The following is a 17,628-nucleotide window of genomic DNA, read 5'->3' as shown; positions in this document are numbered from 1 at the left end:
TTTCGAAAAAAGTTTACTATCCGCGCGTCAAAGAAATCTTATATGGATTTATTAACTAAGTAGGTAAAGTAAATAATAGCCTTCTGATTAAAGTATGGAGACCTGTATGCGTCATAGATATGTAGAAGACTTGACTTGTAATCTTGCCGTGCCTGCCAATGTCATAATGACAAATGACAACATAATCTGTCACTGGAGCATCTATTAATGTTCGATATATCAAATTCCATTGTCGAAAAAATTCAATCAATAGACATGAGTAATTAGTGACGAAACCCATTTAATATTGGAGCAGAATTTAACTATAAAAACGTGTGAAATCTAAACATGAACGACCTCCCTGAGAGCAGTAATAATGGTAATAACGAACTCGAGACCTTGGATTATCTTCGTGAAGTAAAGTCATCTACATGCTTATTACTGCCTATGACCCCCAGTCCTACTCCTTTAGACTTTAAACATCCCTTATCTGAAGAAATGAACGAAGGCCCTTTTTTAACATTAGGTGATGACCAAAAAATGGAAATAAAAAATTCAGGTACTTAAAATTTTAATATTCTTTATATTATATATGTTTGTGTCTAGTAAACTAAAATACATTTTTAATATAATCCAGATGAAACCTGTGCAGGCGATTCTAGTTCTTCAGCAGATTCAAATTCAGTTGTTCAAGATCCCGTCAGTGCACAACTAATTAATAATATTAGTATGTTGGATTATCAAACTCTCAGCAAAAATGGTGATATAATTATGGGACAGGTATGGTTTAATAATTTTACTTTTATGTATTATTTACGATACATAGACATTACCTTTTTTTCCTTTCAGCCTGAAAGTTGCAAGCTGAATGGCAGTCTCAGTATCAGCAACAGAAAATTACCCAATTTCATCAACTGGAACTGGGGTATTATTCGGAAAGTTTTGCTTTGGTTTGTTCTCTCAATACTCATTGCTTGCTTAGGAGCAATTATAGCAATGGTCATTAATATACCCAAAACCTGTAATCCTGATCTGCCCTGGTACCAAGGGAAAGTATTCTATGAAATTTTTCCAGCTAGTTTTAAAGATTCAAATAATGATGGTATTGGGGATTTAAAAGGTCTTGTCAAGAAGTTAGATTATATTAAAGATTTGGGTGCATCATCTATTCGCCTCAATTATATATTTGAATCTGCTGAATATCCAGAACATTATTACAATACAACTTCACTATTAGTAATCGATAGAAGTATAGGAGTTTTGAAAGATTTTCAAGATCTAATAACAGCAGCTCATAAGAGAGACATGGGGGTGATATTAGATATTCCAGTGAAAAGTATGGTTGAATCTCATGTTTCTTATGAGACAAACAATACTTTTGTCTTTTCAATAGAACCTCAGGATAATAATTTTGACCCAACCTCTGCCGCAATAGCCTATTGGTCAAGGGCACAAAATGTAGATGGATTTTATTTGAAAGATCTAGAAAAATTTGTTGATAATGAAAATTTTGGAAAATCACTTCAGCTTTGGAAACAAATTTTAGGAAATGATAAAATTTTTATAGCAAGTGAGGCTGCATTGGAAAAAGCTAAAGGTATAAGTCTTACAATTTTGCTTAATAGAATTGATTTAATTGATGTTAATTTGGACTTACAAAATGGTATAAATGGTTTAAAAGATCATATTAACCGTGTAGTATCTGGTATTCTTTGGCAAAAACCTCATCATCCCTGGGTGCATTGGAATATTGGTAATATAAATAGTGAAAGAATTTCCACTAAACATCAAAATAATACTCTTGCATTAACAGCACTTGAATTAGTGTTACCAGGTACTGTTAGTATATTTTATGGAGATGAAATAGGATTTGGTGGCTTGTCTGAAAAAGAAATAGAAGGTGATTTTCATGAGCATACACACATACACAATTTAGTGCCAATGATATTTTCAAATGAAAATAAGAGTGATAATAGTGCTTCCATACAGCCCTGGAATTCTAAATCAGATTTGGAACCAAGATTTTATTACTTAAGTATAATCAAAAATCTTATCGGATTAAGATTGAATACTCCAACAATATACTTAAGGGAAATATATAAAGATGGTGAAATTTTAAAAAATATGGATATTCGCAATACAGAAGAGAATCTAGTTGTTATTGAACGATGGTATCCTCGTAGAAATACATGTGTTTTTGTGGGTAATCTTGGCAACCAACCAATAACAACTGATTTATCAACAATGTTTTATGGAGGAACAGTTGTTGCAGGTACCAATGTTACTTTAATTGGTGAAACCTTATATTTTGATAAAATTACATTTCCTCCAAACTCAGCAATTATTTTTAAATTGGAAAAATAAAAAAGTAATAGAACCGAAATAAATAAAATGTTACTAGCTCACCAAAGATACAATTTTACGTGAATATTATGTAGATTTTTAAGTTTTAAAAAAAATCATATTTATTATTTATCTTCCAGGTTTATTTGAGATTTTAACATATTTATTTATACGTCTAATATTTTGATATAAACTATGGATACTAATTTCACTAAGTTTATAAGTTGTTCCTATTTAGTTACTTATATTATTTAATAACAATTTTTTTTTTATATGTACCATACATTGTGATGTGTACCATATATTATATTATTTTAATAGGGTCATCTAAATTTAATCCAAAATGTATTAGGTAAGCTTTAACCTTTGCATAGAAAGGCAAGTGTTTGATGTTGAATCTCAATCCTAATGTTTTTTATGCACTATTGTTTCTGTGCAAAATAAAATTTGAAATATAGTTGTGAGTTTTTTTTAACAGAATATTAGCAGTGTTTCCAGCGGTTGCGAAAAAACAAACAACAACAGCAGCCCATAATTTTCCCACTGCTGAACTGAGGCCTCCTCTCCCTTTGAGGAGAAGGCTTGAAACATTCCACCATGCTGTTCCAATGCGGGTTGGTGGCAATATAATAATATATTTTTGTCAATTTACCTAGTCTCAATATAGGAAACGAGATCTTAGAGAATTCCCCTTGTGATCTCACTGGTAAACGTAACCCTCAAACACTTGTTAGGACCTTCTCCAGATTCGTTTTTTGTATGTCTACCCGCAAGCATTAAGCAATGAGATGCGAGTATTCAGTAAAATGAACGATAAAAATGTTACAGTATTGACTTAGTATATTCAAAATAAAAATAGTTGTTGTACAAACATCAACAGGAAATAGAATTTGCCCGTTATTTTTCTCAATAAAAAAGAACCTGGATTACCATAACCATTCGTTTAACTGAAATTTACTTCGATACCGATAGAATAGATTATACACTAATGAATAATATTAATAACGGTGATATAAAATGATGGGTCGCTCTTACATTAAGTCCGACCAATCAAGCAGAGCTTTCGACAGTTGACAATAGTGTACTTTCGGTGGTGATATATAAATTATGAAAGTTGATAAAACTTAAAGATTGTAAAGAAATATACATAAAAATTCTGTTTTGAGTCACAAAAGCACATTATTACTTTGTTATACTAAATTAAAAAGTTGTAATTTTTAATCTACATGTCACGTGACCCAAAACACGAGCCGCCATGGTGTGACGTAAGTATGGTCTGTTCAGACTTTAGAGTTAAGGTTTAACTACATATATCTATCAACTTTAACTTTACTTTAATATTAAATTTTGGTTGTCGCTACGGTTTTTGAAGTGGGCAACATTATAAAAAGAAGAAAACATTGGCGGGAATTTAAACTCGCTCTTGGCAGAATATGCTTGAACCGGGAACATTGTGATAACTTAATTTTCATTACTGTATCTCTTTCTAACCACTCAAACGTCCGGGCGACTATAGTCGCCCAAAAATTTTTCCGGTTGAACGTTAGGGCGACTATGGCAGCCCAACAGACTTGTTAATTTTTAAGTCGTTTTTCTTTATGTTATCATTGAAATAGCTTTTTTTTTTCGACACTATACGTATCTATGATAAAAAACGTATACTGTTTCATTCATCAGAAGTCTGTGGCTACTCAGAAATAAAAAAAAAAAAATGTCAAATATCACTCTTGTGTTTTGGTGAAGTGCTTTGGTTGTGCTAGTGTTTATAATGTAAGTATTTCTGTTTTTACTATTTTAATGTATGATTATCGTATATCGAATTTATTGTTGAGATTCATACTCAACGAATTTTGTCAAATATCCTATGAATAAAGTCTGTTGCGACGATAAATTGACATGGAAACAAAATATGTTTTGTTGTTCGCTAGATTTAAGCCATATTTTTCTGTTGATTCTAAAAAATATTGATTAATAATTACTTGTAGACAGTAAACAATTCATAATTACTGCTTAAACACCCTCTCAAGGTTAAAATGTAACAAAAGAAGTGAGTATTTTAAGTTTTATTGTCCTGTTCCGCAGATTTTAATGGCGGGCGACTACGGCCGCCCGTAACGTTTACGTATTTTGTCAAAATAAGGGTTTGTACAAACGGCAAACGGTACTGTGCGGGATATGGGTTTTCCACGTTGGCTTTTGCTTTTATTTGGTTTTGCGTTTTTAAAATTTGGTGTGGACCTTTTAATTAGCTTTTTTTATTAAAAACTTTTATTTGACTTTATTGTTTGTTCGGGTTATATCTTGCAACTAAATTTTAAAGCACTTATCCTCATCCTATTGAGTTTAAATTTTGCATACACGCTTAGTATGAATGACAATCCATGATTAGTTCTGTCGAGAAGATAAATAAAAAAATATGCAGTATCATTTTTGTTGCTTTGTGTATGTGTGTGTGTTGGAGTTGGAGTTTTGGAAAATATGTCTAACAAAAAATCTTAAAATTTATTTGCTGCTTTGTATTCTGTTTTAACGTGAATGTGAATATTTTTATTTTTAAGAAATCTAACATTGAATTATACAAATTTTAGGTCTGAGAATAGATATGTTTGTGGTGGCCAAGGCAGTGGCAGCCAAGGCCGTGGGGGACGTGGTGATGTGCTGATTGATCAACTGTAAGTGAACGTTTTTTTAGTAGAAGGGTCCCATATGTGACAACTTTTTATTTTGCAACTATTAAAGCGTAAAGTAGTAGTAACAGTTTATAATTATTTTTTAGATCTATTAGTAACAATGCGGCAAGAGGGGCGCGTCGACGTGGACGTGGGCATGCGCGAGGACAAGGCCGTGGGAGAGGACGAGGTGGACAGGCGTGCGTATCTTTTTCTATGATAGCAATCGAAAAAGTCTGCAGGAAGACATATGTATACAGACATATATTTTACAGCTTTTTTTAAAAATTACTTTTTTCAGTGCTATTCAAGAAGACCCGTTACACCAAATCCGGGCGGAGAGGCAACTCACCCAACGCTGCATTAACCCGGCAGAGGCGAAGCGAGAATTTTTAACCAGCAAACGGGAAGCTGAACTGGAGCGCATGCTCCTACCGGATGCACCACCACGCAAACGAGCAACAAAGTATGAATATATATATGTGTGTGTAATATCGCTATATATGTATTAAAACTATCAGTTTGTCTTTTCAGTAACATATTACATTACATAATTATTTTACAGAAAGGCATCTCCAGAACGAATGTCCTGCGTCTTCAAAAACCTACCAGGAGGTAAGATCATTACCTCATTGTCATTAGTAATTTGCCTTGTTTAAAGTTCGCTACATGTAAATTTGTTTGTTTCAGAACACTCGTACACTCGTCCAGGTGAACCCGCAGCAGTTCCATCCACATCACGTGGCCCTCAATTTGTAGGTAAGATCATGACTTGATCGTGTTGTGGTTATTAGTGATTTGCCATGTATAAAGTGGAATAAAGTGGTAGTGGTGGTCAAGTAAAGCTATTAATTTAAGAAAACTGGCACACAGAACCAGCAGTGGTTGCATTTAAGTCAGGCGTATCTCATTCTGTCGTTAAGAAGGTTCTTTCTTATGCCGCACTACTTTGCCTAGTTTAAAATACGTTACATCTAAAGTTATTTTTACAGAACGGTGTCCCTCTGATGCAGCTCTTATTATACCCGGTATGTTTTTTCTGTCTATTTGAGTCATGATAAGAATAATTTTGCGTGAAAAATCTGTTTGTTTCAGTCAACAAAGCTGGAAGAAAGAGACTGGACCTAACAGCAAATGTCAAAAAGCAAATGTTTTTCAGAATCTGATTCTGACTGCTAATTAACTAACTTTTACCAATCAAAAGTCAGAATCAGATTCTGATCAATTCTTATTGTTTTTAGTTCAATTAAATTTCTTTTGTACAGAAATCGGTGCAGAAGTTGTCGTTGCCGCGGCATCCACTTCCAGCCCTTGTAGTTCTGGTCCCCCAGCAATTTGTTAGTATTAATAGCCGGTGTTTATTCATACTAGTATCAGTAAGGTTGATGGGTTTTATATACAAAGTTTATTTCAGGTGTCAATGATCACAGTTATGCAACTGACATGGTTGAGTGGTTGCGACTGCTTGACTTCTATGACAGTGACAATGATGACAACCTAAATATTGATGACTTGGACATTGATATCCTCCCGATTAGATTGGAGCGTAACGCTGCGGCTGAACCCGCATGCGTTAATGACTTAACTGCTTTTCAGACCAAAGTTTTACAGGCGGAAGATGACGCTAATGATCGAGCTGTACGTGACATTATGCCCGATGACAGTTACACTTTTAACTGGAGTAAAGACAGACAGACTTTCCACGGTCAGCGTGAGATATTTACTGGAACGTCAGGACCAACTTTTGACGTTAATGTCCAGACTCGACCGACTGACATTTTCGACAAGATGTTCGACGTCGACTTTATCGATGTTATTTGCACAGAGACCAATCGGTACGCAGAGCAGAAGATAGCTTTGCTGCGAGAGCAGAATCAGCTATCCACTCACTCTCGGTTCAACCGGTGGTCTCCTACCGACAGAAATGAAATGATCACATTTTTAACAATACAAATCCTACAGGGCCTCTTTCCTTTACCGGAAGAAGAGGCATATTTTAGATTTAACGGGTTTGGAACATTCCAATATTTTTCAAAAATAATGTCTTATAACAGATTTCTATTGTTAAAAACAATGATTCACTTTGCCGACACGCAGATATTACAGGACAAGACTAAACTATGTAAGATACGACACATACTTGATTATTTTAACAAAAAGTTTTCGACTCTGAACATGCCTTCGCAAGTGATAGCCATTGACGAATCACTCCTCAAATGGCACGGCAGGCTGAGTTTCGCCCAAAAGATAAAGTCCAAGGCCGCAAAAGTGGGTGTGAAAACATATGAGCTGTGTGATTCGGCTAGTGGCTATCTCTGGGCGTTTTTTGTGTACACAGGCAAAGACACAGAAGTGACTGCTGACAATACAGACGGACAGGTGGACCAACCAGACGACGAACAGCCGATTGACAGACCTGATAATGACGAGACGAATAACAGTCTACCGACGTGTTTTTACAATGACCGACCTACAACGGCTACTGCCAAGATTGTGTACGACTTGATCGAGCCCCTGCTTCACCGTGGACATACATTAGTAATGGACAATTTTTATAATAGTCCTTTACTATTGCGATGTCTTAAAAATCAAAAGACAGACTGTTTTGGAACACTTAGACTCAATCGTGAATTCCTTCCTGACGCAGTGAGACACCTAAAAAAGACAGAATTGCGACAAGGTGAAGTAGTGGCCACGTACTGCTCTGATTTGTCCGTTTTGGTATGGCGAGATGCTAACATTGTGAGCTTGATCTCAACATATCATAACCTTCAAATTGAGACTACAGACAAATACAACAGACTGACCTATAAACCAAGCATAGTACTCGACTACAACAAGACCATGGGAGGAATAGACAGGAAAGATCAATTTCTGTCTGCTCAGCCCGTGGAACGTGTGAGGAACAGAGTTTGGTACAAAAAACTCTTCCGTTGTCTGTACAATGTTGCAATTTTCAATTGCTTTGTGATATTTTCCAGTGTTCACCGGAAAATATCTCATCGTAAGTTTCGGACTGTACTTGCGGAAGACTTACTGAAAAGACATCGACAAATAGATTTGACAAGTGAATCACGACATTTGAATGTCAGATCAAATACGACTGGACAAGTAGTGACGACTGTGAACCGACCTACCGTACGACATAAAACACAGGCCAGACCCATAGTTGACAGCAACCACTTTCCGGTTAGAACAGGATCAAAAAATACATGTTGCTGGATGTGTCCAAAAAAAACCAGGACTATTTGGAAGTGCGAAGAATGCGACGTCAATCTTTGCATCGAGGGTTGTTTTAAGGCCTATCATAAACCATAGGAAGAACAGGGTGGGTGCACATGTGACAGAATTTCAATGAAATTAGACACATGCAGGTTTCCTCACGATGTATATGTATATAACAACTTTTATATATTAAGTATAATTAAATAATAAAACCTAATTAAAATTTACCTTTTATTTTACATAATATGATTTACATTTCTTATATATTCATATTAAATAAAATAATAGCACCTAATATTTACCTTTTATTTTACATAATATGACCATTTTTATATATTAATATTAAATAAAATAATAGCATCTAATATTTGTCTTTTATTTCACATATGATCATTTGCGCTAAAACTAGTGTGTACGAAACCTTAAAAGGTCGGCCATCTTGACGACATTTCGCTGTCGAGTGTTATCGCGATGCGAGTCGTGATAATTGTGGAGAGAGTGTTTTTGTTTTGGTTTATTTTAAGATTCACGGTATGTTAAGTATTGACTTTTAGGTACCAAATGAAAGCTAATATAATCTATTTTCACGATAAATAGATAAAATTAATATAAACTATAAAGTAAAGTACTAAAACTTGGTATAAAATAAAAATTAACTAAAATTTTACCTATGTTTCTACATTTTTATTTTATTTTTTGTACTTTAAGTTAATATTTGTCTTTTAATATTAACAAATATCAATTCTCCAAACAGCTGTCAAACTCGGACGTTCAAGTGGATATATTCATTGCTTAATTTGAATAAAGAAGAACGTTATGATTAATATCAGAGTTATCTTTCAACAATTTAATAACAAAAATAACTTTAGCTAATATTTACTTTAATATTTAATATAAAAAAATCGAAGTAAATTTTATTTGTACGTGTTTATTTATTAAAATGCAAACCGGATATGTAATATATTATTTTTGGCTTTTAACGAGGATATACAACATTTTGAAGTACTATTTTAAAAACCGTAGAATACCCTATTTGAGTCGGGGCATATTGTAAACTAACAGTTTAACTTCGATAGATTACAATATAGCGATAAATAATGCGTTAAATTGTAATCATAATTCACGGTTATAAAGGCCCCAACCATATTTCGACAGTTTACAATCTGACGAGATAGATTGCAATCTAACGATGTTTATAATCTTGCGGTGTTATATTCACTTCACATTTCCAAATCCCGAACGAACTGAAAATTTTTCGTGAGAAAAGTCTCATATGGCATAGACAAAATAGTAGCAGATTTTTCAGTAATAAGTTTAGCTTGGCGGTAGTAAGGATACAAGTTCATATAATTGGATACAAAGTATGTATAATTTTGTATCTCTGTAATACACACAATGTATATTTACGGTGACATGAAACTCCTTGTTAGTATGTATAATAATAATATTATAATATTGACTCTGTGTAATTTCGATGACCGAGCGGTATAAAATAAAATAGCACTACTGGCAGCTCTGGTTGGTGGGTAAAATTCGATGTTGGTATTCGAGTTCGAGTCGACAGCGACCGTATTCTGGCAGCACTGATTGTCCATTAATCTTATTTTTTGTACTGTTAACTGTTAACTTGTTAAGTGTAATCGGTAATGTCTTGTTTGTAGTTTATGGGTAATGATAAAACGCACAAATTTTTTTTTGTATATAGTTTAAGTTAAAATAAATAAAATTGTTATTATATATAACAAGTCAGTCAATATATGTGGTTTTTTTTTTTTAAATTTGCTTTCTTAGGAATAAAAGTTAAGAAGTGCCTTTCTAATTAGATATTTAAATTGGTAATTAACTGTATAATAAGGATATATATTCCGAGATACAATGCTTACCGTTAACAAAGTTTTAAACTCTAACAATTTACGCATAAAAAATGTAACTGGGATTCGAAACATTACAAAGAAAGCGAAAAATGTGAGGAATGTTGATTATCAATATATGCAAAGAAGTAAAGTCCCCACAATGCATTTCCAAAAGTCATTACCGCGGTTACCGATCCCGGAATTAAATAATACTCAAGATAGATATTTAAAAGCATTAAAACCTTTACTAACTAATGAGCAATACTCTGCAGCTGTCAAGAGAACTAATAGTTTTGTAGCAAATGAGGGTAAAGAATTACAGACTAAACTTGTTGCTAAGGACAAAGCTAACAAACATACCAGTTATATCTCAGATTATTGGTTTGATCTATATCTAAGAGATCGTGCTCCACTGCCAATCAATTATAATCCCCTTTTGGTATTTCAAAATGACACTAGGCCAGCATACAATGCTCAACTGTTAAGAGCAACTAATCTTCTAGTGAGCGCTGTAAGATTTATGTTGTCTTTAAGAGAACAAATTCTTGACCCTGAAGTATACCACATGCAACCCAAAAAAAGTAACACTTCTTTATTCAGAACTGTTACTGGTTTACTTCCAGAAAGTTTATCATGGTAAGAAAATTTTCAATTGTTCTTATGTTAACTTTTTTCTGATTTATTGTGATTAAACTCGGATTTATGTAAAAATACATGGTATAAAGAAATCACAAATCACTCACCTAACAAAAGTTTTAATGTATAAATAATATTATTTCACACAAGTGCTTATAACAACTAATTAAAAAATACAAACCAATTTTGATAAACAATATGTTAATATGCAAAATAAGGACAAAAAACAAATAATAATTATATAAATAATAAACATAATTAATTTGTAATTTTTGATTGTTAATCATAATCATAATACATATGCACTAAATAAAACATATTATGTATGTATGTGAATTCTTCCAATTTTTATAAAAATTGTGTGTTTATAGGTGTTAGAACAATTTCTCATTTCAGTTTAATGTATGATTTTAGGTATGGTGCATATTTATTTAAGGCTTTTCCTTTAGACATGAGTCAGTTTGATGGTTTATTTAATGCAACTCGTCTGCCTTTGTTAAATAAAGACAAAATTTACAAAGATCCAACATGTAATCATGTAGTTGTTCAGAAAAATGGGAATTTCTACATTTTTGATGTCTTAGACTCTGATGGTAATTATAATATACAAAATATATGTAGGAAGTACTTTTTATAATAAGTATAGAATGTACATATGCTTAAAACATTTTTGCTTGTAAATATTCATCCTAAAAAGTTCCTTATCCTTCACAGTTTGATTGAGCACTCAAATTATATTTATTTTTTTGACATATAATTAAATGTCATAATGTTACTTTTTTATTTAACTGCAGAAAACAACATCAAATAGGAAGTGATTAATTAAATGTATCATATACTTAAATGTTTTATAAACACACACATGATTTTTATGTATATGATATTAAATAAATTAATAACATGAAATTTAACTAACAAGTTTCTCAATGACTATGTGATTTTCACACCATTACAATTTAATTTTTATTTGTATTTAATAGTTCATATTTAGCCTGTGACTATGACAGTTCAAAAGTGTTTGTTTATAGTGTCTGTAGGCATATATGTATTGAGATTTTCTACTTTACAGGCAATATTTTATCACCTTCGGATTTTTTGGGCAATTTATCAAAAATCATAAATGATAATTCTCCAAAACCCACCCATCCATTAGGAATACTGACTACTCAAAACAGAAATGAATGGGCTAAACAACGGAAACATTTAGAAGAAACTGGAAATCATGAAGTTTTAAGAAAAATTGATTCTGCTATATTTAATTTAGTATTAGATGATTTTGTTATTGAAGATAATAAACATAGAATATTGACACAATTTTTACATGCAGATGGGCTAAACAGGTAAACTAATTATTTCTTTAATTAGAAACAATGCCTTGTTCAAATGGATCTTAAATTTGAGACATCTTTATTGGTCTTTATACTCACCTGGAATCAAGTGCACAATAACTAGGAAAAGTTTCAGAAGGCAAAAAAAAATCTGGAATTCTGGAAATTCTACAAATGGTGTGCTCAGTGGCCTGTACCAAATGCTACCTACCCATAAGCTGAAACATAATATTGATACAATGTACTGCGGTATGGTAGTAAAATAACTGGTGAGTAGGGTACCCAGCACCTGAGATGGCCTGCATGAAGAATTACCACCATACAATTCACATAAAAAAAATACATTATGACATGTTACATTTTTGTAACCAACCAACTTATGTTTTTGTTTAATAAATACAGAATATAAATGAAATGCCTAATACTTTTATCTTCTTTACAGATGGTTTGACAAATCATTCAGTATGATAGTAACTAAAGATGGTGTGTCTGGTATTAACTTTGAACATTCATGGGGTGATGGAGTTGCAGTTCTTAGATTCTTCCAAGATATTTATGCAGAAACTACAACAAATCCTTTCGTAAATCCAGATACAAAGCCTTCAAATAACAGTATTACAGTTAAAAAGTTAGGTGGGTTTATTTTTCAAATTAAAAGTGTAATCTTAAACGATTTGCATGAAAATGTATATCATTAAGTAATAATGCAAATTAGCAGTTATTTTTGAACAAATTCAAAATATGCATATCAATATCAATTTTATACTCAGGACAAATGTTTCTCATATGCAAAAGTGGATTAAAACATAAATTTGAAATTGCATAATAAATTAATAATTTTATTTAATTTCCTTAATTCTATATAAAATTAATGTATGTTAACTACAACTTTAAATTATTTATATTATAGAAAAACCACTTTCATTAGTAACATAGTATACTGAAATTTTACAAATTGCCTAATTCTATCAAGTTTTCTCCCTTGTGTTTACAGAATTCAACATTGATGATAAGTCAAAGAGTTTTGTTGAGAAGGCTAAAATGGAATACAAAGATTGGTGCGATTCCTTAAGCATTGACTACATTTTATATGAAGGTTTAACAAAAGGAGCTTGTAAGAAATTTAAAGTTAGTCCTGACTGTATCATGCAGCTTGCATTTCAGGTAACTTCTCTCTTAAACATTTTCTTTCAACTGAATATTTCTTAATAATATAAATGAATAAAGAATATCCTAACATGGCAGTTCACTGCACTTTTAAGAACAAAGTTTGCGTGTAAAGTTTTTATATAACTGTTCCAGTTGTGTAGTGTTCGTCTGAAAAGTCTTTAAAAACCAATGATGTTGTAATAAACAGATATGTTATTAACGCGCAAAAAGTGTAGACTAGAAAACATCCTAATTGGGACGTTTGCCTTTAGTCGTTTTACGTAGTAATACGTTATAATACATCATAATTACATAGTAATACATTTTGCGTAATTAAAACACCTAGTTATCCATTTAACTTATTGTTTTTATCAAGCTATCCTTTTTACTTTTAACGAAATGTAAAAATAAACTAAAATAAACGGTCCCCGGCGCGGCACACTTTTTTCTGTTGTTTAGTATGGATATAACATATCTGTTTATTAGAATATCATTGTTAAAAATCAAATAAGAAAGAACAAAATCACTAATTTAATATAAATTATTTTAGGCAGCATACCACCTAATAAATGGTAAATTTGTGGGCACATATGAATCTTGTAGTACATCTGCCTTCAAGCACGGACGAACAGAAACAATGCGACCCTGTACTGATAAAACAAAGGTAAGATGATATATCTATTGTGGTGAACTTTCTCAACAAATTCGGGACATCTGTGTCACAGACGTGGATGGACATTGTTCCTCACTCTCATAATTCTATTGATTGAGAGTGTTGACTGTAGATAGTATAGGTGCACATTTAAGCTCTACTCAGATTTTGTGGTCTGAATCCAAAATGGTTTTACCATCATTATTACGTTTTTTTTTTTAAATAACATTTCTTAACTTTGGATAAATAAAACAACCAATAGTATAATACCAACTGGTAATATTATAACTAACTGGATTTTTTTGTTTAATCTCAAAATAATTATCTAAACTATTTAAAAAAATCTTTATCCAGTAAAATGTATGGTCAAAGATTCCTTTTCAATATGCATCGATGACGATGTCATCAAGAATGATTATTTACCACCAGATTGTTTTTTTGAATGAATTTTCATTTTTACGTGCGACGTGCGTTCATGCGATGCGCACGGGACCTATAATCTAATAAATCTTCATAATCTTCGCTACTAACAACGCTGCCTACGTCATATATTTAAATTAAATGCATATGGGGGTTACAATTATCGCAAATAATAACCCCCATTATCTCCTAACGGGAATACCTCGATTTAACAATAACCCTGAAGATCGCAAGTCCATAGTTAATATCATAGATTAATCACAATCTCAACCTTTATAGGCTATTTGACTGGTTTTTAAAATACATTTTATATTATTTAGTAGATGTTAAGGGACCCAGTAAAAGTTGATTTTTTTATTTCTAGTATATATTTACCGAAAAATATCATATTAAAAATTCCATATTTAAATAACGCGCGAAATCGATACTTGGACAATATGGCGCTGCAATGGGATCGGTGACGTCACTTTGTTGTATTTCAATCTGTGGTACATATAGTATAAAAGCAAGGTTTACAAGAAAGTGTCATCAAGTCAAGTCATCATAAGCCCGGCCAATCAGGAGCGTTTTGTGTCACGTGACAAACGTTTGAAAAAATGCATTTATATTTATTGATTTTTGAATAAATTAAGTATTATTTTCAAGTTTCGTTAGTAAATAATCATTTTTAAACTCATAATATACACTGATTACAATATCACGATTTATTTTTCGCATTGTCAAATAGCCTATTATCCCGTTATTTTGTGTCAAATGTTCTTTATTTGCGTTATCTCTGTTATATTTGGAATATAATATATATAATAATTAATACTTGTTATATGTAACCTTTTCAGGAATTTTGTGAAATACTCCACTCAAACAAAACATCACATCAAGAACTTCGTTCAATAATGCAAGAGTGCTCTTCATATCATTCGGAATTAGTGAAACAGGCAGCTATGGGTCAAGGATTCGATCGTCATATGTTTGCATTAATGAAGATAGCAGAAGATAACAACATGCCAAGACCCGAGCTATACGACTCTTATGAATATAAGTTCCTCAATAAATCAATTCTAAGCACGAGCACCTTGTCCGCGCCTAGTGTTTTGGCTGGAGGTTTTGGTCCTGTCGCTAAAGAAGGATTCGGAATTGCGTAATTTTCTTTTTATCTATCTTATTTTTCTAATACAAAACTGAAGCATGCTAAGCTTTTACAAAATTTTTGAGAATTTTTCTTATTTTTCGTGTTGTTCGAATGATTTAACACAATTTAAATTACAGGTACTCTGCCTTTCCTGACAAACTTGGAGCAGCCGTAGCAAGCTATAGAGCTCATAACAACAGTACTCAGTTTGTTGAAGCTTTACATAAGTCGTTTGTTGATATTACAAAAATTTTATCGGGATAGTGGATATAATATATATATTTTTATATAGCAAAAATATTTAATGCAATTAATATTTTAATAAATTTTTGATAATAATTTTGATTGTCTGCATTATATCAATCAATAATAAAATATTTGATTATTGTAAATGATAATCATTTAAAGAAATCTAGAATCATATTTACACTTTATAATATCAAATATTGCATATAAGATATATATATTTATATTAAATGATTATTATAATTTTAAAGTGATACTGACTTTATTGTAATTTTATATATATAACAAGTTTTATAGTTTTAGATGGGGTTTGTATTTTTTAAATGAAGAATAATTATACTTTAGTGCTGACTCATACAGGCTTGAAATTGTGGCTTAAATAAACACTAATTTAGTGCAGCTATCTTTATTAATATCTAAAAATTTTCTTTTGTATTCATCTATTTTTTTTATAATTCGTTATTCATAAAATGTTAAGGAAATTGTTGATGTTTCTTTAAATACTAAACCACAGTAAAATTTGTTATCTTTAAAAAAAAACACTGTAATTATATAATCCAAGAGAAGAAGATTTGTAAGAAAGTTAGTATTAAAAATGTAATAAATCTATTTTTTTATAAAATAATTATTGTCATTAAGGTTTTGCATTTTTATATTTTACAAAAATAATTTAAGATAAAGCATTTTTAAACTTGTTATTTAAAGTAATAAAATATACAATATGTTTTAGAGTTGATTTTTATTCTTATGAATTAGGACATTTATAATCCTGATATACTTTATTATTTAAACAGTACCTAAAAATCATCAATTAAAATAATGCTTAAAAATTACAAATATACTTCACTTTATATAATTACAGTTTTACTTTATTTCTAGACAAGGCTTCTTAATTATTACTGGTATAATCTCACCAAACAATTAATAACAATTGTAGCTACTCTCTTTTTTAAGCAAAATAACATAATAATAAAAAAAAATATCAGATTTGGTTAGGGTTTCGGATATTTTTTATTACGGATATCGAAAAGTTACGTTCACGGAATTTCATACCATATTTGGAATAAGCACTCCGATTAATTAGACCCGTACATGACATGTACATTTAACTTTTTTATCCATCTATTACAACAACAATGTCCAAGATGTTACTGTATTTAATTAGCAGCTTTACTTGTAGGGAGATAAGCGCATGAGCATGCGCAGAGAATGCGCTTATAAATTTTATAATAAACTAGCGACTCGCCCCGGCTTCGTGCGGGTACTTAATACACTATAGATGTTTTCTTGCTTCTTTACTGTATTGTCCATGTACTATTTGTACAAAAACCTTTTTTTTTTAATCACTATATCTATTAAAAAATCGCATCAAAATCCGTTGCGTAATTTGGAAGATCTAAGCATACATAGGGACAGACAGTGGTAAGCGAATTTGTTTTATACAATGTAATGATAATGATGAATACTTATTTTACCGTTAAACAACAATACTTAAGTTTTCTTACATTCCAATTTCAAGAGAGAATGAGGCGGTGTAATTCCACAAGGCACATAACATCATAACCCTACGAGTATCATAAGGTTCTCAGGTCCAAGACCTGGTTTAACCAAACAAAACTTGGTTGTCTTTACAGTGTCACGAATTTCCTAGTACTAAAGCGATTTTGGAAGTTGTTGGATTTGGGAGATTTTGGGCTCAGTACGAGAGAAGAGAGAATCATAGGTATCATTTATCATACTTGCTCAATAATTTCTTATAATTTTTTGTGAATTTAAAACTATTTTAATATGAAACAAAATTTGTGGTTACGACCGGTCCTGAGTGGTGTCGGATTGCCAAAGTGAGTTCATTTATACACACGTGTCCATTATAATATTTGGCTTGCAACTGGCTTATCTCTATCTAGGATAGCCACTGTACTGGAATCAGTTAGAGGATAACATCATCATATTATTATTCACACTTAAAAAAATCCCGAAAATATTATTATAACTAAGA

The 17,628-nt window shown here is 31.6% G+C and overlaps 3 protein-coding genes across 6 annotated transcripts; all 3 read left to right on the top strand.

The window, feature by feature from the left end:
- Positions 1-164: 164 nt before the first annotated feature.
- LOC124531656 (4F2 cell-surface antigen heavy chain-like) lies at positions 165-2,779 on the top strand. Its single transcript, XM_047106135.1, has 3 exons — positions 165-538; positions 617-759; positions 829-2,779. The coding sequence occupies exons 1-3, from the start codon at positions 328-330 to the stop codon at positions 2,341-2,343; spliced, it is 1,869 nt and encodes a 622-aa protein (XP_046962091.1). The 5' UTR covers positions 165-327; the 3' UTR covers positions 2,344-2,779.
- A 657-nt stretch (positions 2,780-3,436) lies between these two features.
- Positions 3,437-8,445, top strand: LOC124531654 (piggyBac transposable element-derived protein 4-like). Of its 4 annotated transcripts, XM_047106132.1 has the most exons (10): positions 3,438-4,092; positions 4,405-4,463; positions 4,911-4,994; positions 5,099-5,191; positions 5,293-5,457; positions 5,557-5,606; positions 5,682-5,750; positions 5,984-6,019; positions 6,257-6,328; positions 6,406-8,444. In XM_047106132.1, the coding sequence occupies exons 5-10, from the start codon at positions 5,417-5,419 to the stop codon at positions 8,307-8,309; spliced, it is 2,172 nt and encodes a 723-aa protein (XP_046962088.1). In that variant the 5' UTR covers positions 3,438-4,092; positions 4,405-4,463; positions 4,911-4,994; positions 5,099-5,191; positions 5,293-5,416; the 3' UTR covers positions 8,310-8,444. The 4 variants fall into 4 exon arrangements, with proteins under 4 accessions (XP_046962086.1, XP_046962088.1, XP_046962089.1 ...); XM_047106130.1 differs by lacking the exon at positions 4,405-4,463 and having other exon boundaries at positions 3,437-4,092; positions 6,406-8,445; XM_047106133.1 differs by having other exon boundaries at positions 4,405-4,994.
- Positions 8,446-9,819: 1,374 nt separating this feature from the next.
- Positions 9,820-16,358, top strand: LOC124531655 (carnitine O-palmitoyltransferase 2, mitochondrial). The gene is made up of 8 exons (XM_047106134.1): positions 9,820-10,705; positions 11,120-11,298; positions 11,775-12,045; positions 12,476-12,666; positions 13,028-13,197; positions 13,733-13,846; positions 15,091-15,392; positions 15,521-16,358. The coding sequence occupies exons 1-8, from the start codon at positions 10,092-10,094 to the stop codon at positions 15,645-15,647; spliced, it is 1,968 nt and encodes a 655-aa protein (XP_046962090.1). The 5' UTR covers positions 9,820-10,091; the 3' UTR covers positions 15,648-16,358.
- The last annotated feature ends 1,270 nt before the right edge of the window (positions 16,359-17,628 follow it).

This window comes from Vanessa cardui, chromosome 8 (assembly GCF_905220365.1).
Source record: "Vanessa cardui chromosome 8, ilVanCard2.1, whole genome shotgun sequence".
In the NCBI taxonomy this organism is placed as follows: domain Eukaryota; kingdom Metazoa; phylum Arthropoda; class Insecta; order Lepidoptera; family Nymphalidae; genus Vanessa; species Vanessa cardui.
The sequence above is the reverse complement of the archived record's forward strand: the minus strand, read 5'-3'. Positions and strand labels throughout refer to the sequence as shown.